This window comes from Sinohyriopsis cumingii, chromosome 15 (genome assembly GCF_028554795.1).
Source record: "Sinohyriopsis cumingii isolate HCF-2022 chromosome 15, ASM2855479v2, whole genome shotgun sequence".
Lineage (NCBI taxonomy): Eukaryota > Metazoa > Mollusca > Bivalvia > Unionida > Unionidae > Sinohyriopsis > Sinohyriopsis cumingii.
In genome coordinates, this window is record NC_142975.1 from 105,576,658 (window position 1) to 105,599,105 (window position 22,448).

General features: G+C 38.2%; 1 protein-coding gene across 4 annotated transcripts in view; it reads left to right on the forward strand.

Moving 5' to 3' along the window:
- The window catches only part of LOC149782422 (nephrin-like), a 103,819-nt gene that overhangs the window by 14,338 nt on the left and 67,033 nt on the right, over positions 1 to 22,448 (forward strand). For all 4 annotated transcript variants that reach the window (XM_089933816.1, XM_089933818.1, XM_089933817.1 and 1 more), the window contains exons 3-4: positions 935 to 1,071; positions 5,406 to 5,634. In XM_089933816.1, coding sequence (XP_089789942.1) covers positions 935 to 1,071; positions 5,406 to 5,634 — 366 coding nt within the window. The remainder of the gene's footprint in view (positions 1 to 934; positions 1,072 to 5,405; positions 5,635 to 22,448) is intronic.

Genomic DNA, 22,448 nt, shown 5'->3' on the forward strand with positions numbered 1-22,448 from the left:
ATATATATGGATTGAGGTAAATGCAGTGTATTTTGGTCATGTGACTTTTAAAGAGTACAGCATAAACTATACATCTGTAATTAATTTTAAGTGATAGGAATAATGAAATTAGTTTTCTAATTGTAAGTCACTAAAAATGCTTAAGAAACTACCACTTAACTTGTTAAATTTTATTTTCTGATATAATTTTGTTTATAAAATTTTTACTCAGAAGGATTTCTAAGCTACTTTGAAATAACCTCTGTAACATTTACATAGGAGCAAATGCACAAGTGACCTCATACATTACTGATTGTCATAATTTCATTGTCCCCAATAAAACATTACTGTAACTATCAGGAAGTAGCACATTGAAGTATTAAAGCCAATATATGACTGAACTTATACCCTTCTTTCCAACCAAATCGACACAACCAAGAAATTATATTGTGCCATATGAGTCACTGGGGTTCGTATCGTTGCTTACACTTTAACTCTCATATATATATAATATAAAATAATACAAGGGAGGACACTTCTATCCTTTCTCACACAACCTATTTAAGAACCAATGCTGGTATTTCAAGCCACATTTTCTTGTTACAGATGTTTAGCTCAGGCATTTGATTTTGTATGCTGTCCAATGTTTGGTTCACTTAGTCACTCACTTCGTTTGATAGCATGATCGCTGATTGTATTTCTTTAAAACTTGTTGTGTTTAAAGTTTTAAAAAGTTCAGTGGTGAATGTGATGGACATGAAATATTCAGGTCTGCCCTAGAACTACAGTGTAAAATGTATTGCATGTTATTTATGTTTTGGAGCTATAGAATTTCCATGAAGGGTTTAACTAGTGAAACTAGTGACAAACACACATCACAGTACCAGAGATTATATTCAGTTCAAAGTCATTAACTTTTAATAATTCATTTTCTATATTTTCTTTCATATTTCAGCATCACCGGTCGATGTGAAGTTGGTTCCTTCATTACCACCTGCTACAGATCTTGGTATGGAATCTCTCACCCTGAAGTGTCAGACATTTAACTGCACCTTCCCAGCTCCCAATATAACATGGTACATATACAACATGGTAAGCTGTAATAGACTTTGCAAGGAACAAAGACTCATTCATTAGTAACAGATACTGATATAACATGAATTTTGTATGCAGACATTTGTCAGTGCATAGAAGCTTGAAACCTTTTTATAAAATTCCAACAATGACAACAGTTATTATTTTTAAGTTTGTAAATTTTTAAAATTTTACCAAATTGTATTTTGCTAAATATATGATATTCAGCCGTACCTTACTTAGCAAAGAGGCAACTGTTGGCTTTCCTCTGCCTTTGGCATCATTTTAAAAACTTTTTAAATACCCCTCTTTTTTTCCATTGACACTCGTAGATGTGATGAGTTCAGAAAACAAAAGAAAAAAAAAAAATTATTTCCTTCAACCATTGAGTAGATTGGTCTAAATAACAGAATCTATCTATTCAGGTGTGCTTCACTTTTGGACCTGTCACAGAGTTCGCTGTCTAGTACAGCTTTCCATTACATGCTTGGATGTGGTATACTCTGTACCATGATGTAATGTGTCCAGTAAAGATTGTAACAGCAATATATATCAAGCATTTTGGTGGAATAAAGGACTAAAGAAACAGTCTTATTTTTTTGATTCCTAAATATGTTTGGTCATAAGAGCATCAGTCCCTTCTAGGGGCTTTTGTTATTTTGTATGGTGCTGCTGACTGCTTCTCAATATGTCTCTTCATATCCAATTTGATGATAGTACAATCAGAAGGGTTCAAGAAAGTCAAATGATATGTTATATTTCAGACTTATGCTAGTTGGCATTATGTTTATATCCAATTTCATAGAGTTTATATATGGATCTCTCAACTGTTTTGCATTGAAGTGCTAATACTATTCGAGATTGTGATGTGCATGGTGTTGAATAAGACACTGATTGCATGCAAGAGTAAAGATTCTTTCTGTTTTACTACCACACAAACTGTTCTTCATCCAGTAACTTTAATGTTTAGCTATTAATCCAGGATATTTATTTATTTACATATTGTTTTGTGTAATAAAGAAAATAAATAATCTGTTTAAATGTTTGATAGTTCTGATGAACACATGTAACTCAGTGAATTTCAAAATGAAAACCTAACCAATGCAATCAGAATATGTTGACAAAGACAGATATACACATTTTAATTTGACAACCTACCATAAAATTGGCAGCATGAGATTTGTGGACATGTTAACTGAGACAAACAAGATTATCTTTACATTATTGACATATCAAACAATCCTTTCATCAATACTGTGGTTTTATATATTTTTGTTTTGGTTTTGCATCTTTATTTTTTTTTAAACAAGACTTTTTCATGGATTTGCTTCTGTCAGGTTTTTGCATATATGTGAATGTATATATATATATATATATATATATATATATATATATATATATATAATTTCATGGAACATCCACTAGAAAAAATACCTATTATGTTAGATGTAAAAAATATGTTAACAGCAGACAATGGTCACTTAATTGATTTAAAAATCACTGTAACCAGTATGAGTGCTAATTAAGTACCTTTCAAGATCAATTCCTAACACAATATATTTGTCCAAGTTCTCAACAGTAAATTGATCTGGTACAGCAAAACTACATCAGCCTGTAATTGAATCACATCTGTGGCGTTCCGACGTATTGGGGTGGGGTTCTTCCAATATAATTTAATTAAATTATGATGAAAGTTCCACCCTGGCTCGTTAGGTTAGAAAGTTAAATTAGTGATGAGATAGATTTACAGCTCTGAGCCCCCAGTCAGCAATGCCGACGGTTAAATTATAGAGAACACGAAGATGAAATTCAGTCAATAACAATTTAATAAATTTGATAATTTAAAACGATAACTTCCAATCACTCGTCTTTCCCTCGTCCAAGTGACAGCCTAATTCATCCCGTGATTTACAGTGTGAGTTCGATTTTCCCCCTGTCCTTGCATCTACTCATCTATTTCTTCCCGCTGACTCTTCCTTCTTTCCTTTCCTCTAACTCCTCCTTTGTCTCTGTTTCCCTCTCTACTATCTCCTCCTCCAACTTCGCTCCCAGACTTCAACTTCTCCTTTCCCTCTCTATTATCTCCTCCAATTTCGCTCCCAGACTTCAACTTCACCTTCTTCTCCTTTCTTCTCCTTTCCTCCGTCTCTCTATCCGAGACTACAGGACCAACTTTAACTGGTCTGTCCCTCAAAGCTTCCTGTGAAAAACCACAAGGCATTAACATATGTTTTATTGAATCTTACCTCACACTATATCGACAATTGATCATCAGATAGCTGTCACTGTTTCGGCCACGCATGTATACACATCGAAATTCCCACACACTTCTTGCAGGGTAAACAATGGCGTAATAACACGGTATCAGCGAATTGTTATACAGACATCAATACATTGCGTCACGTCAGTATATACACATATATATTTAATCTCATCATACTACAATCTGACAACAATCAGACGCATGTCTGTACATTACAACTATTCAACAAGGGCAAAATCTATAATCATATGAACATATGTGTTAGTCTACTATAAAATACCCACATAGCAAATTACAATATTAACTCTTATGACGGCTGCAAGCTATATAATTCTTTACAAATATCAACTCATTTCTTCAAAATATGCAAACATATTAACAAAACAAAGTAATTCTTCGTACTATGATTCTAGTAATAATAAAGTATACATACGACCTACAATTAAAATGCAGTCGCATTCCACAAAGACCGAACAAATATCTACTGACCTTATTTGAAGCTCTCTACTTAGAATTTCCTGCTCTAAGATTTTCCCGCCAATAACGAATGGCTATTCGGAGTTACGCTAACCTCTTCTCTGGGTAATTTCTCTCAGCGAACTAACTCTTGCCGGAAAACGCAGGGATATCATTCTACCCAAATCAAGGTCTCTCCCCTATCTCGATTCTGATTGGGTGGCGCTGTGCCCCTGTCCAATCGTCTTAGCAGCCAGTTCAACCTGTCTGTCTGTTTGCAGGGGAAAGAAGTTGGGACACTCCCACTTCTTCAGGCAATTTCTTTTGATCTTGGAAACATTTCGACACCTAGGTGATAATTGGCTGTCTGTGACTTCGCAACTCCGATGTCCGGTCCTTCGATTCAAGCCACAACAATCTTACGTAACGGATTAGTGCTAGCCTTCGGCAATGTTTGACATCAAACAATGGCCTGTCAGAATTGCTTTGATTATACATGTTTCAACTGGGCTACTCTGGGTCGGGGTAAACATGACAACATCTATATGATCTTTTACTTAAACCACAGTCCATAATGTTGCACCATCAGTGTTCTTTGACATCACGTTGTGGTAATATCATTATTCCATATGCACATCAGATATGAGACCTTGATCGATGCATTGAGAAGACCGTGGAACCTTTTGATGTGTCATGAAAGAAAGCAGCAGCTTAAAATATGTAAGAGATTGGCCCCAATTATCCGCTGTTCTGAGAAAGCCAGACCTGTGATGAAATCTTGAAATTTTGTGATTATTTACATTACAAACATTTGTGTTTTTTCCAGAATGGATTGACACAATATATATTCATATTTTTGTCAGAAAGTCAGTCATATGTGAGCTTAACTATTGTCCTGTATTTAGTGTGTGTGACTGTATATATTAATTAGGATTTGTGATTCAAGCAATATTTGAATATTCTATGGTTCCTTTTCAATTGAAATGCATCAGTTAAATATCGTGTTTTCAGCTGTTCAGGATAATTTGAGTTTTAAAATATATTGCCTGCAGTTATAAATATAAGCTTTGTATGTATGCTTTGTATAGATCATTCATTCCGATGTATCATGATTGTTCAGGTGTGTAATTACAGCTTGTACTTGCAGTATTGTTTAGAATAGTTTCAGATAAATAAGGATTACATCTTTTCATTATTCTCACTTTCCTCATCAATAATACTAGTAATAATTAGTTCATGAGTGTCCTTTTTTTCTCTATCCATACTGATCTAATACCATTAATTTAAGGCAGTGAATGGAAAAGACTGCTACTAGATACTGTATACATGCATGTTTATTGAAATGATGAGACTGCTTTTAAATTAAAGGAATTTTTGTGGTATTAAATTAGGTTCAAATTAAACATGTAAAGTATAGCATTTTATAACAGTAATGATGTTGAATTATTAAATAGCTGAATTGTGTTCATTTCAGTAACAAAACAGCAGTGGAATATCTGCACCATATTTGTTGTTGCATCTTTAGTTATACAGGTTGCTGCAATCACAAATTCCATAATAAATGTTACCCCCAAAAATAATGAAACCAAAGTAGTTCACATTGCATGCTCTTATCACATGTTGTGTTTATCAGACGTCTACAATGATATCTCCTTATACTGGGCCATCCAGCACCTTGGAGCCAGATACCAGTCCATGTACAGAACAGGAAGCTGTCTATACCAGCACTCTACAGCTGCCACGTGGAACAACCTTTCAGGGAAACTTTCCTGTAACTACTAACTTTCTTTGTAGTTTGGAACATCCTACATTACGACAGAAAGTCGAGTACTCTCAACATTCCAATAATGTTACATTTGCAGGTACTGGGATAATATATGTATGTGTGTGGTAAGATAAAGACAAATTAAATTGTGTTAATATTATATAAGAAACCATTATTCATTTTGGGGGCATATGGAATATTTAAATGTCTTTTTAAAAAAATATATTTTTGTCTTTTTATGTATTATTCATGGCTGTGCAATTTGATAAATATTAGAGACATTGTGATTGCCATCTTGCATCAGTCTGTCAATCCCTGTGCCTCTCTCTGACAGGGTATGTCATAGCTTCATCAAACCTTATGTCTGTCTCTGGCAGGATAATGTCATAGCTTTGACACTCCTGTGTCTCTCTCTGACAGGGTATGTCATAGCTTTGTCAATATGTGTATATCTCTCTGACAGGGTATGTCATCCCTTTGTCAATCTGTGTTTCTCTCTGACAGGGTATGTTATCCCTTTGTCAATCTGTGTGCCTCTATCTGACGGTATGTCATAGCTTTGTCAGTATGTGTGTCTCTATCTGACAGGGTATGTCATAGCTTTGTCTATCTGTGTGTCTCTGTAATTATCTTAATTATCTCTATCTGACAGGGTATGTCATAGCTTTGTCTATCTGTGTGTCTGCTGTAATTTGAGGTGTTGTATTCTATTTCAGCACCGAAGAGGACTTTTCCAAGGGAATGAACACTTTTATACAGTCAGTATTACACAGGAGGAAGAATAGAAAAACATGTCAGGGGCCATTTAAAGAGGAACATGTTGGCATTGAGAACAGAATTATTGGATGCATCACATATGAAAAGAAATATGTGTAAGCCTCCCAGCCTCAGGTTGCAACCAAAATCAGGGTCATATGGTCCTGAATTACTTTTTTTTCAAATTAAGAATTCATAGATTAAATGATAAATTATGTGCTTGTGTTAATTTATTCCCTTTTGTCCTTAATTCAGTCTTGAAAGAAATTAAATATTTGCTACCATGTGTGTGCCTTCAGTCCCCAAAATATGTAATACTAGAAGCCAACAAAGACTCTACCTTACAACTCAGCAGACTACCACAAATCTTTCATCTTCTGATTACCAAGCATGTTATTTTAAAATGGATGTAAGTTGTCATCTTATAGTTTGTATCGCCTTTAGCGACTTTGGCCATTGCTAGCAACAAACATACATTTGGATGAATGTAAGAAAAGTAGTAGACATGTTTCTTTTATTTTTTCCTGAGGAAAAGTGTGCCCAGAGGTTACATAGAACTCAAAATTTGGGGGACATAGGACAAAAGTTTAGCTACTTTTGGCTAAACTCCAACCCCCATTTAAACAATCCTGGATCCAACCATCCTAGTGTTGGTCAATAAAAAGTCTGGCTTAAAAAGTGGCACATTTACAAAGAGATGTACATATGGCAAACAGACCATATTAGAAAATGTTGGTGCAAAAATGTATGATTATATTATCTCATATTTGGATTGATGCTACACCTAACACTTTATTATTGTACTTGGAGTGTCTTGACATGGTTTATTATTTCACAGAGCTTTCTTGAGTAATTAGTTTGCCAAAGTTTTGTACAAGCTGGGAATCGATTTATAATCAAGCAGGGCTGATTAAAAGGTCCAACAATGTTTGGATTTAAAAGATCTTTTAAATTTCCTGCAAATAAAGACTTCAATATAGGTACCATATATAGTTGCTTGTAGGTTGTGTCCAGCTGCAAACAACATAGACCATGATTTACCATTGCATAATGTGCTGGCATATCAGGATCTGTGTTTATTCTACTGATTATTCATAATAAACTGTATAGACTTGTATTTGTTTGACATTGTGTACCAGTAGATCTGGGTCTGTATAGTTGGCAGTTGGATATGACATACAGTAGTGACCATTATGACATACATACTGTAGTGGTCAGCATGACATACATGCAGTAGGGACCAGCATGATATGTATACAGTAGTGACCAGCATGACATACATGCAGCAGTGACCAGCATGACATGCATACAGCAGTGACCAACATGATGTACAGTAGTGACTAGCATGACATACATACAGTAGTGACCAGCATGACATGCATACAACATACGATAGTGACCAGCATGACATGCATATAGCAGTGACCAGCATGACATACATACAGTAGTGACCAGCATGACATATATACAGTGGTGACCAGCATGACATACATACAGCAGTGACCAGCATGACATACATACAGTAGTGACCAGCATGATATACATATTGCAGTGGCCAGCATGACATACATACAGTAGTGACCAGTATGACATCAATACATTAGTGACCAGCATGTTATATATACAGTGGTGACCAGCATGACCCAGGATGACATGCAGTGGTGGCCAGCATGACATTATATATATATATATATATATATAGTGATGGTGGTCTAAGGTTGACATTGCCCGGGATGGGAGTGGGAGACAAGCGCCCCAATCCTCCAAAATGCCCCATACGGCCTGCGTCTCCTACTGCCTCTGTCAACTAAAATCCAGCTCCTGGCCTTCGCGAGTGGCGTAGATTTGAAGCCCGGCAGACCATGTTTTCTACTAACAGGAGAAGGGGTGAAGGCGGCCCACTGGCGCCTTAAAACCAGTTGCTTCGGGTAGATGGGACTCGTAAACCTTCTAGGAGAAGGAAAACTCCGATTCCAAACCTCTGCTGCCTTGTGGCTATACCCACTCATGGGAAAGGCTAAGGGAGTAAACCCCGACAGAAAATCCGGAGATGGAGTCCCTAAGGCGGTATGACATTGACTTCAACGTCATTCCGGCAACTCCTGCGACGCCGTTGGTGCCAAGCTGTATCGGCATTCGTCGTTCCCTTGGGCACACCAGCTGCGTGGAGAGGGGGGATCTGCTGCATGGGCAACAGCTGATTCTCCATACCACCCTGCCCAGGCTTCATAGCTCCACTGGAGAGGACACTCCAGCGTCGTCGTACGGCGTCGGCACAACACGAGAAGTAGCAGTTTACCAGTTCTAAGTCAAAGCTCGATTGGCGTAGAGCTTGGCGCCAGGGGTTACTTCTGACGGTGGGAGAGATCATCAGGTCTCACTGGACAGCTACCGCCCGCCTCAAGCTGGGCAGCCCCCAGTCAGTAAGGTGCTGCCCGCCATGGCCTGCCTGCTTCACTGGGTGCGTGGAGCTTAGAGAACCATCTCAACAAGTGGGCCACAAAACTCTGCACCAGGAAAGACTAAAAGAAGAAATAAACAGACTCCAACTCTTCGTTTTGCAACCTGGAACATCAGGACCATGTGTCCTGGATTGACCACTGACCTACAGCAGATCGACGATGCACGGAAGACTGCCGTCATTGACAGAGAACTCTCCCGACTGAACATCGACATTGCCTGCCTCCAGGAGACCCGACTGGCTGACAGCGGCACCATCAGGGAAGCCAATTACACATTCTTTTGGCAGGGGAAGCCCTTGGATGAACCTAGGCAGCATGGTGTAGGCTTTGCCGTCAAGAACACGCTAATCGCCTTCATTGAACCTCCATCATCAGGTACTGAGAGAATCCTTGCCCTCCGGCTGTCAACATCCTTAGGCCCGGTCAACATCTTCAGTGTGTACGCCCCAACCCTCTACTCCACCTACGAGGAGAAAGACAAGTTTTATGAGGCTCTGGATCAGGCAATATCCAGTATCCCCAACAATGAAAGCCTTTACTTACTAGGAGACTTCAATGCTAGAGTGGGAGCTGACCATGAGGCCTGGTCCACCTGTCTCGGTTTTTACGGAAGGGGCAAGATCAATGAGAATGGTCAGCGACTGCTGGAGATGTGCTGCTCCCACAGCCTATATGTGACAAACACTTTCTTCAAATGCAAGGAGATCCACCAGGTGTCGTGGAGACACCCACGTTCACGCCACTGGCACCAGCTAGACCTCGTCATCACCAGGCGTGCAGAACTGGCCAGTGTCCTCCTTACCCGCAGCTACCACAGTGCCGATTGTGACACGGACCATTCCCTGGTGGCCAGCAAGGTACGAATATTACCCAAGAAGCTGCACCACGCCAAGAAGAAGGGTCACCCACGTATCAACACCTACTGTGCAAGCAACCCAGAGAAAACACAGCAGTTCATCAGCAAACTGAAGGAAGCCCTCACCAAAGTGACACCTGATGACACCATTGATTCCAAGTGGTCCCATATCCGTGACTCTGTGTACAAATCAGCCATCACAGCTTACGGGAAGAGGGAGCGAAAGAATGTCGACTGGTATGAGGCAAACTGGGAGGAGATGGAGCCCGTGACTGAGGCAAAGAGGAAAGCCCTTCTGGCATACAAGGCTGCACCTAGCCCCAGAACACTACAAGCCCTCAGGATTGCAAGGAATAACGCCCAGAAGACCGCCCACCGCTGTGCCAACACCTACTGGCTGAACCTTTGCAACAGTATACAGACAGCTGCTGACACCGGGGATACAAGAGGAATGTATGAGGGTTTCAAAAAAGCGACAGGCCCCCGCAGCTACAAGACCGCCCCACTCAAGTCCAAGACGGGCGAAGTCATCACAGACCAGGGGAAACAACTGCAGCGATGGGTTGAGCACTATCTTGAGCTATATGCAACCCAAAACAATGTCACTGGAACTGCCCTGGACACCATTCCAGACCTGCCTGTCATGGAGGAGCTAGACACACAGCCCACCCTGGAAGAGCTCGGAAAAGCCATCGATTGCCTTGCCTGTGGGAAGGCTCCTGGAAGCGACGGCATTCCGCCTGAAGTCCTCAAGAGCGGAAAACCAGCACTGCTCCAGCCCCTACACACACTCCTCTGCCTTTGCTGGGAACAGGGATACATCCCACAGGACATGCGTGATGCCAACATCGTCACTTTGTACAAAAACAAAGGAGACCGTAGCGACTGCAACAACTATCGGGGCATCTCCCTCCTCAGCATCGTCGGAAAGGCCTTCGCCCGTGTTGCCTTGGCACGCTTGCAGATCCTAGCCTCCCGCGTCTACCCAGAATCCCAGTGTGGATTTCGAGCCGGCAGGTCAACTGTAGACATGATCTTCTCACTACGTCAGCTGCAGGAGAAGTGTCGCGAGCAGCGGATGCCCCTCTACATTGCCTTCATAGACCTGACGAAGGCGTTTGACATGGTTAGTCGGAGTGGACTCTTCAGACTCCTGCAGAAGATCGGCTGCCCCCCACGTCTGCTTGCTGTCATTATGTCGTTCCACGAGAACATGCACAGCACAGTGTGCTTCAATGGCGCAACATCTGAAGCATTCCCAGTCGTTAGCGGAGTCAAACAAGGCTGTGTCCTTGCACCGACGCTCTTTGCCATCTTCTTCTCCATGCTTCTCCAGTACGCATTCAAGGACTGCAGCGAGGGAGTGTACATCCATACCAGGGCTGACGGCAAGCTGTTCAACATCGCCCGTCTCCGTGCTAAGACTAAAGTCACAGAGGTACTCATCCGTGAATTGCTCTTTGCCGACGATGCAGCCTTGACATCACACACGGAAGATGGACTCCAGCAGCTGGTATGCTGCCTCTCCCATGCATGTAAGGAATTTGGACTGACCATCAGTTTGAAGAAAACAAATGTCATGGCACAGGACACAGACTCCCCTCCCTCTGTCTCCATCGATGGGTACAATTTGGAAGTTGTCGAGAACTTCACATACCTCGGGTCTAACATCTCCAGCTCACTCTCCATTGATTCTGAGGTGGGCGGCAGGATTGCCAAGGCAGCAGCAGTGATGGCCAGACTTAACCAGAGGGTCTGGAACAACCCCAACCTCACAGAGAAGACCAAACTGCGTGTCTACCAAGCGTGCGTGCTCAGCTCACTTCTCTACAGCAGCGAAACATGGACCACCTATGCAAGACACGAGAGGAAACTCAACAGCTTCCACCTGAGATGTCTGCGGCGCATTCTGCACATCCAGTGGCAGGACAAAGTACCCAACACAGAGGTTCTAGAACGCGCCAACATGAACAGCATGTTTTCCATACTCAGCGAGAGGCGCCTTCGCTGGCTCGGCCATGTCAAGAGAATGGACCCAGGTCGCATTCCCAAGGACCTGTTATATGGGGAGTTAGCAGAAGGTGCACGACCAACTGGACAACCACATCTGCGCTACAAAGATGTTTGCAAGAAGGATATGAAGACAGCAAACATCAATGTCAACGACTGGGAGAGCTGTGCAAACAACCGTTCCAGCTGGCGTCTAGCTGTCAGGCAGGGGGTTCAAAACGCAGAGGAAAAGAGAAGAATAAAGCAAGCTGAAAAGAGAGCTAAAAAGAAGGATAAGCAAAAGCGTACTTTGGAGCTATGCCATCGTCTCTCGTAGACGGTCGGATGCCAAGATCGGATGCCAAGATGTCATAGCTTTGTCTATCTGTGTGTCTCTATCTGACAGGGTATGTCATCGCTTTGTCAATCTGTGTCTCACTCTGACGTATATAATCGCTTTGTCAGTCTGTGTGTCTCTATCTAACAGGGCATGTCATAGCTTTCTAAATCTGTGTGCCTCTGTCTGACAGGATATGGCATAGCTTTGTCTATCTGTGTGTCTCTATCAGACAGGGTATGTCATAGCTTTGTCTCTCTGTGTGTCTCTCTCTGATAGGGTATGTCATCGCTTTGCCAATCTGTGTGTCTCTCTCTGACAGGGTATATCATCACTTTGTCAATATGTGTGTCTCTACCTGACAAGGTATGTCATAGCTTTGTTGATCTGAGTGTCTCTATCTGACAGGGTATGTCATCACTTTGTCATTATGTGTGTCTCTCTCTCTGACAGGGTGTGTCATAGCTTTGTCAATATGTATGTCTTTCTCTGACAGGTATGTCATAGCTTCATCAATTTTTGTGTCTCTCTCTCTGACAGGCCATGCCATAGCTTTGTCAGTCTGTGTGTCTCTTTCTGACAGGGTATATCATCGCGTTGTCAATCTGTGTGTCTCTCTCTGACAGGGTATGTCATCGCTTTGTCAATTTGTGTGTCTCTTTCTGACAAGGTATGTCATAGCATTGTCAATCTGTGCATCTCTGACAGGGTATGTCATAGCTTTGCCAAAATAGTTTGCAGGATATTATTAAAACTTCATGCTGTAGGTCTGGTGTATGGTTGGCTAATATGTACAGTAAATTGTAATCATTTTTCCTCAATTCCATTTTTTAAAGAATTTTTGAAAAATTATTAGTAACATGAAAAATTGATCATGAGATTGCTTTTTCTAAACTGTTCTTAACTCTCATGACCATAAAGTAAAAGCAAATGTTTAATGAAAATTCAGCATACTGATATTTATTAATATTATTCTGGAAACTCTAAATTTTGGGGCTGAAATATTTAAATTGTTATGTATATTTAATTTAATTGTGTCTTTGTTAGTTTTGAAATAATTTTATTTCATTTCATGCTACTGTAATGTAACGTTGTAAGCTGGACTTGACCTTGTCCCAGATTGAGTTCATTTTTGCTTGACCTGCTTGACTTTTTAAAAATATTTTGTTTCATTTTATGTCAATAACTAATACGTAGCTAAATTATTCTATATGTTTATGAGCTTAATATCAGAATTATTATTAATAGAAGAAGTAAATATGTTTATTTAAGTTAGAGTTTTGGATGTTCCTTAGCAAATTTTTCAGGTTATGGTTTTGATTTTTTGTAAACATCAGGATCATTCTAGAAGGTTATTTTTCATTAGGTAATGTTTTTTGTTAGAAAATGCTAATTGTGACCTGAGGTCAAGGAGAGTACAATAAAGTCTTGCGATTGTGAGGATTTGTTCATTCGCACTTTGACATCTAGCACTTTCAAGTTGTATTATATGTTGGGACCAGGAGTTTGGGGATGGAATCTTTTTTGTTCAATTTATTGAATTCAAGTGATTATTTTCTCTGGAATTACAAAAGTGCTCTGCTAAAATTCTTGGATAAAAACATTCACTGGAATTTATAGTATATTCAAACCTGGAATTATGTTACTGTGATTCAACAAACGTTTGTTGATACATCAACACCCCATAAGCTATAACAGGCACATCATCTCCTTCAGTTTTGGATTTATTTAGGACTTGTACTGAGTTTTATTCAGGACTTTAAATTACTAGGACTTGTATCTGTAATTCTTGGATTATTTTGTGATTTAATTCACAATACCTTAAGTTCTTTTTTTCTCATTTTCACTTTGTATTCTAGGGAAATAAATTATTTGTTAAATTTTACAAAGCTTGTAGTCTTTCACTTTTTTCTGTTACTTATTGTAGAGCATAGACTTGTAACATAATGGAGTTTTCTATGCATATAAGAAGAAAAATTCTCAAACACTAATATGATTGACTGGTGTATATAATGCAGTTTCTCAGTGTGCAGAAAACAGTATTATATACCAAGAAACCAGGCTAAATAGGTGCAAAATGGTGGCAGAGATGAAGACAAACTGAAGATGAAGATAATTTAGAGGATAATTTATTGATTTGGACCAAAAATGTGTAAGATTTTTCATTGAACCTCAATTATCACTGACAATAAAATAGTACTTAAAGGTTCATAGGAATATGGTTTGATTTTATACTTTGTTACTTTTAAAAGAACTTGCTATCCATTCTGGATTCCAATACAGCTGATGCTAGGATTCCTGATAGACATACACATTGGTTAACATTTCAGAATTTTTTTTTTTTAAGTGACTTGCTTTCATAAATTGCAGAACAGAATTTGACAGTTTGAAAGAAAGCATCCAGACATGGAAGCCTTTCAATTTTTATAGATGTTGCTGATCTTCAATTAAATAAAGTCACTTTTACAACAAGGAGAAAGCATTTAAACAGTTTTATTTTATGCAAAGCTACATAAGAAAATTTAATCAAAGGAGGATTTTGAATAAGGGCCAGTTTCTGCCCCAACTCCAGTTTTCTTCATTTGATGTATATTACAAGTACACCTCTCCCTCAATAACTTGTGCACATCGGGGTCCACAAACATATAATGCACTATAAGCGAGAGTGCGAGTTACCGAGGGACCTCCAAAAAGTGAAAAAAAATCCACTTATACATTGAGAAAAACACGAAGGGGTAGGGAACTGGGCTGTTTAATGACTTGTTTAACAATCATGTCGATAACAATTACATTTTGTTTTGTTGATTAGTCTGGTTACAACAGAGGTATTTAATAGTATACTAGTTACTACCAAGTCAAGAGTCCACATAGCTGGGACCTAGAATATCTGTTGATAAACCAAACAAATAAGATTCCTTTTTTTCCAAAAACTAGCGACATTTAGTTTGTGACATTTTTATTGTTCAGTTAGTACAATATTGATGTCATAATTTCATTAAAGTAATAGTGAAACTTCATATCATCTTGAGAATATCTCTAAGCGCCATTTCAGGAATTCTCTGAAAATAGCTTGCCCACAATGGTCCATATCTGTGAAACCAAGCTCTTTATTTTACGAAGTATTCATTTTGTTTGGTTGCCTTGTTATCTTTGATGACAATTATGAATTTGTTAGTTAATTTAAGGTAGTTTATGTTGCATAAACAATGACATTTATAACAGTGTTCAATTGATCAAGTGAAGTGAGTTCACCTGACATATGACCGGGGCCACTAGATATTTAGTGTGTAGGCTTTGTGTGCCTTTTAACTTTTTTTTATTCCACCTCCTTTTTTGACTCAAAAGACATAATGTACCTGATAATACAAAAGAGACCAGCTTTCAATTCAGTATAACAATAAAAGAAATACTTCCATAAGTTAATTATCAAAACATGGTCGGCACTTAATTAGGTTCTCAGAGAAATGCTTGTGGACATAGCTGTTAAGGTAAATTGACACATTTTACATTTAAATACTCATTGCCTTATGATGATTATACTCAAAGAGGAACTAAAAGATAGAATTAAAACACACATTTCACTTAATGCAAATTATTTAATTGGCATTTAAATATTAATGGACTGCCTACACTAGGCGTCAGTGACATTTTCATTGATCAAAATTTCCTTGAATGAATATCTTTAATTACGTTGTACTAAGAATGTCATTTCGAAAGAGAATGTAACCAATTATGACTGCTTATTAAAAGTTGATAATTTCAAAATGTTTATTAAAATTTTCTTGTCATATCTACAGCTTTCAACCATAAAATGAACAATATATCAACGTTTCAGTTACCAATTTCGATTGCGATTTTTTTCAAGTTCAGGAAATAGGGATCAGTTTTGGGGGGATATTTTCTGGTTTTAAAAAAATTGGATCCACACCTGATCCCACATTATAAGCGGGTTTGCCAAGTTATCAGGGCGCAAGTTATCGAGGGAGTGGTGTATTAGGTGATTTGCTGGTTGCAATGATGACAATATAAAAAAATATAGGGACATTTTTCAGCGTATTTCACCTCGATAATGTACTGTCTATCCAAAAACCATTTACCAAATTTAAATTGAAACTATGCATTTTATTATTTTTCTTGTATAAATTTGCACCAGGTTTTAATTTAAGAGAAATGATCTGAAATATGTTAATTATCCAAAATGAAACTTTTTAAGACAGTCAGTTCGAAACTGATAAAACCGACATTTGGGTGTGTGTGAAATACTTAATATTGCTGGGTCATATAAATGACTATCAGGCCTTTCTAGGGACTTTGGGGTTCTCTCTTATTCACTGAGCATATTGGTCATTGTCCCCTTGCTCCTCGAGATGAAAGGTAGTTCTTTTATAATATTTTTAATACATTTTTTCATAACACACACACACACATGTATGTGTACATTTATGAAAAATATTCATTGATGCAAGTCTCCTCGATCTTGAAAATGAATGCCAGTCTTCATTAAAAAAAAGTCCCCTGGCTGGTCTCAAGTATTACACAAGTTCTTCTAAACTTTCAAGAAAGTATTTTCAGTCAGTACATGAATGTCATACCAAACCTGATCTAATGGCACATCAGTATTTGTCACAAAATTATTAGTAAAATGCATATAAAGGAAATGTCAAGGTCAGGATTTAAATTACCCAATCCATAATGTTTGTTAGCTTTATAAAGTAATTGAACAAAACTAATTCATGGAAATAGCCTCTCACTGGTATATGAACCTTCAGAGTCTGTACACTTGATTATAACAATTCCTTTCATAATTCATCCACATAGTTTATATATCACAAGTTAGTTTTTTATCTATATTTATTCAGTGTTAAGTTTCATTTGTATTCAGCTTTTTTGTTCTTGTCTTTTTGTAAATGGTTCTGTCATGTGTGTTATCACCACATTTACTCAACTGTTGCTATGATTACACATATACACAGATGCACTTGTCTTTGCAAATTTAATGCCACATTTGACAAATATACATATGCCACTGAAATGGTGTATGTACTTTAAAACATCTAAATTATGTGAACTTACAAATCTTAAATTTTCGTTAGCTTAGTGAATTCACATCTTTTGGCTGATGATTCTCTACAGTTTTTTCCACATATATTTGATATTGAACTTTATGTACATTGAGAAACTTAAACAGTTCAATTTAGTTCATAATCTGTAAAAAATTTAGTTGTTCCTGCAGTTAGATATGGATGTAAGATGGTTTCAGTACTCTGCAGTTAGATATGGTTGTAAGATGGTTTCAGTACTCTGCAGTTAAAATTAAGGTATGAAGTTATCTTCCATTCCCTTACATTCTTTTTAACCAGTTGAGCATCAGTACATTCATGGGACTCTTGTTCAAAGTATATAATTTGCTAGAGGTTTTCAAAAGAAACATTAACTAAAGATGGTGTTCACAAACGCTTTGCATTACAATGTAATTACTTCCAGTATATCTGTTGCCCAATAATTACCATCTTAAAACCTAATCCAGTGAAAAATATTTATTCTGCAACTGGATAAAAGAAGAAATATTTTAATTATCTAGTTTGACCAAATACTAATAAAACAGGATGGCATTATGACAGGCCAGGAGATACATGATCATGTTGGTCAGATAATCATGTTTTGGCTAGTCTCTACTGTATGCAGAGCAGGATGTCCTGTTTCAGGGTTTGTCCACAGTGTTTGTATGTGTCTGAATCCTCAATCATGTTCCAAGTTTGCAATTTATACACATACAAACACAGGTGTCTTTATTCTAGCTTTGATACTTGATGTCCAGTCGAATAAAACCTGCTGAATTCATTTTTTTATATGATTCTAATTGAAATTGAGAAGAAAAAAAATTCATAGTAGAAGCTGTTTTTTTTACTTGCAGTAAACTTTGGACATGAGACTATGTTTTATGGTAAATAGTTGAGTTCACTTGTTTGCCACTGATGAATGACTTGTATGATACATGTAGTATTTATTTCCCTTGTATGCCACTGATGAATGACTTGTATGATACATGTATATTTATTTCCCTTGTATGCCACTGATGAATGACTTGTATGATACATGTAGTATTTATTTCCCTTGTATGCCAGTGATGAATGACTTGTATGATACATGTAGTATTTATTTTCCTTGTATGCCACTGATGAATGACTTGTATGATACATGTAGTTTTTATTTCCCTTGTATGCCACTGATGAATGACTTGTGATACTTGTATTTATTTCACTTTCAAGAATCTGACATTTCACTTCATTACATATGCAGATTAGAAGTAACTTACAACTGACCTATAAATCCCCTATTGGTTAAACATATATGACTTGTAAGTTAGTAAATGGTTTTTGGTTCCTTTCTGCTTAAAAGGATTGATATTTGTTCTTAAATAATGTAATACTTACAAATTGGTCCATTCAGTCTGCACTAACTATAAACACAGACATAGTATGGATCTGATATAAGACACAGAAAACTGAATGGATGACAAGCATGTTAATCACAGATTTGATTTATAAATTCTCTTAAACTGTGCCTTTGGTACATTCACAAAATCAAGCAGGAAACATTGAGCAAGTTAAAATTGTGTACTGTTTTATAAGGTAAGAGAAATTACTGATTTGTTTGAACTTTAAATTGATGTACTTATGCATACCATCCAATTAGTCGCTTGACCATAAAATTCTTTCTAAGATATGTTTTTTGTTTTCATTTATTCGTTTTATTATTTTGAATATGTTTGGTTTGGCAGTAGGTCAGAAAATGGATAAGTATTAGATATAATAGCAATAATACATCACCTGATAAAATTGTATTGCCTTTAATGGCACTCGCCCCCAGTCCAATGACATTATTCCATCTTCCTATTGGTATTTGGAGGTCTATGATCAAAACAAAATAATCCCAGTCTGATATCACTGGTCAACAGTGAAATCATTACTGACTTGAAAAGGTCCTAATCTGTAGTATTTTGGTGTGCCGAACACGAATATAACCGTGAAAAATTTGTATTGGCTCTCGTTTTGAAGATATTCATATACCTCATTTTCTATGTTTCACTGTGTAAATTTCTCCAGTAGGACTGCAGCAACATCCGGAATAATGATGTAACATTGCATAATACCATCATGCTCACATCATCCACAGTTGATTGCATCATTTTCTGATGCAATGCAATACTAATGCCATGACGTCAGCAGTGTACTATACATGTGTAGGCCTATTATACTAATGCCAGGCGGCTGCTGAAGCTGACGTAAGCAGTGTACTATATAAAGCCCAATCAGATAGGTTCAGCATTTAAAATATTTTAGACGTTGTGCGAGACAGTTCAAGCTACTGTTACATAAAACTTATTATTTTATCCATTTACGTACAATAAAGAACAGTAATGCCTCGAAAGTGTGTTAATACCGCGGACAATTTTTGCTATATTTGTGGGGAAGTGACATTTGCCAACCAGAAGAAAAGTATCAATTCTCAAGTGAAGAAGGCATATCATCTTTACTTCGGATGCAAGGTTGGTGACCAAGACAAGCCTTGGGCTCCGCATATATGCTGTGCTACATGTACAACACAGCTTTCACAGTGGTTGAATTGCAAAAGGTCATCAATGCCGTTTGCAGTCCCAATGGTGTGGAGAGAGCCAAGCAACCACCTAAATGACTGTTACTTCTGCTTGGTTCCTCCTCTTTCCGGCGGAATAACGAAGCGAAAGAAGTCGAGAATAGTCTACCCAAACATTCCGTCTGCATTGAGACCAGTTCCACATGGTGAGGGACTTCCTATTCCAGAACCTCCAGCAGAATATTCTCTTGATTCATCTGACGAAGACAAAGGTGAGTCGACCTGTTCTTCTCCTGGTCCATCAGCATGCAGTGATCCAGATTTTCACTGTGGTGCATCATCAACCCCACACAGAATAACACAGGAAGAACTAAATGACCTGATTCGTGATTTGGACTTATCAAAGAACAAGGCAGAATTGCTAGGATCAAGCCTCCAACAATGGAATCTTCTAGAAGAAGATGTCACAATTACTGCATATCGAAAGCGCCACCAGCAATTGGAGCCTTTCTTCAGAAAGGAAAGTAATCTGATATTCTGTTCCGATATTGAGGGCCTCATGAATGCTTTAAAAATCACTCATGACCCACAAGAATGGAGACTATTTGTGGACTCTTCGAAACTGAGTCTCAAGGCTGTGCTTTTGCACAATGGAAACATTCTTCCATCTATTCCAGTAGCGTATGCTGTCCACATGAAAGAGACATACGATAACTTAAGGCAGCTACTGAATTCCATTGAGTATAACAAGTACAGCTGGCACCTCTGTGGTGATTTGAAGGTAGTTGCCCTTTTAATGGGACTGCAGCAAGGATATACAAAATACATGTGTTTCTTATGCGAGTGGGATAGCCGAGCAAGGGAAATGCACTACATGAGGAAGGAATGGACTCACAGGCAGAATGTAGCCATTGGAGAGAAGAACATCCAACACCCAGCTCTGGTTGAGGCTCAGAAAATCTTGCTACCACCCCTTCACATCAAACTAGGTTTGATGAAGAACTTCGTGAAAGCCATTGACCGGACTTTGCCAGCATTCCGATACCTGCATGAAAAATTCCCTCGACTCAGCGAAGCAAAGATTAAAGAGGGAGTTTTTGTGGGTCCTCAGATTCGAGAGCTTTTCAAAGATGACCGGTTCAACAACTTGCTGGAAGGTGACGCGAAACAAGCATGGAATGCTTTTCGCCTAGTTTCTACAAACTTCCTCGGAAATGTTAGGGCAGAAAACTATAAGGAACTAGTAGAAGACATGTTGATGAAGTATAAGAAACTTGGCTGCAATATGTCTCTAAAGATTCACTTCCTTCATTCCCATTTGGATTTCTTTCCTAGCAACTGTGGTATTGTTAGTGATGAACACGGCGAACGTTTTCATCAAGATATCGCAACAATGGAACAAAGATACCAGGGAAAATGGTCCACTACAATGCTGGCTGACTACTGCTGGACACTCCTCAGAGATGCTCCCGAACAGCTGTACAAGAGACAGGCGAAGAAATCTAAGATGTAGTCAATGACTTGATTTTTTATAGGTAGGCTATTACAGTTGACCTTTTACTATTGGAATGCATTTCGTTATGTAAACATTAATTTCTTGCAGATTACAAAAAAACTAGAGCCAATTTTGCAATTTGACTGTCATATTCGTGTTCAGCACATAAAAATTGATAAGAATTGACTAATTTTATTTCAGTAACATGACTTTTGTAAAAATTTGTTGTCCAGTGTATCTTAATCCACTTACGATACATGTAATTGGAATATCTTCCTTGAAAGTCATGCATTTATACAAATTTTGGTGACTTATCACTCCATCAGTTTTGTCATCTATTTGATTTCTTCTTTCAGTTGTATCCTTTTCTTGTGTTGCATTTGTTATTTTATATCAGTTTTCATTGATATTGATGACTTTAAGTAAATCACCTGAAAGTGTGGCTTCTTGTATATCATCTCTCTAAAATGAATTGTTGTCAGAGTTTTTCCTATTCTTTTCTTGTATTTGTATATTTTCTTAGAGCCTTAAATGATGCTTTGATATGTTGACAAATATTGGCATAACAAGATAACATGAGACACATCACTTATCTTAGCCCATACATGCATAACGTGTATGTACTGTCTGTTCAATTTATTGTATGTGACTTGATGAAGTTTGAGACTTGGTGAAAAGTCATTAGGCCTATAGGGCAGGAAGATGTGTCTTGCATAGTAGTCTTCTTTTCTGGAAGACCTGTTCCATTCCCAAAAGCTACAACACTTCACTTTGTATCAAAGCCACCTGCTTGAATGTGAGATTGCCCAAAGTTATGAAGTCGCCTACTTCCAATAAAAAGGTGTCTCTGATCAGTGATTCGAAATTAAATCTGAAGATCAGCACCATACACCATACAGAAAAATGCCCTCTGAGCAGTTCCTCATTATCGCTGCATAGTATCCTTTGACAAAACCATGATGAATGCCACATGGTACAGGTATCCATTGTTCAAATCCCTGAGCTTAGTAATCAGTAACAAACCTTTTATGACTGTTCCTAGATGCATCATATCTGGCAATCATATCTTGGTGCTTGGTACCCTGTTGAAGGAGAAACATTTGTCTCCAATGGTCTTGCAGAGAGTGTTACAGACTATGGTAAATATGTTGAGACAGGAGACAACATTGTATGTAGTGCTCACTGCAGAGTTTTTTTTTTGCCTATGGATGTGGCCATGAAGACTTAATGTTTTTGCTGGCTCAGAGAAAAAGCATTTTATGAGCTGACCATCTTGATGCATAGATGCTGTTCAAAGATCTAATCCCTACAGTGGCATCTCAGATTTGAAGAAATCAGCAACAATGGTCCCTGACCATGGTACCAGGTCCGACCAGTGTTTTAAATAGGGAAACAATTAAAATCAATAGAGTCCCATTGT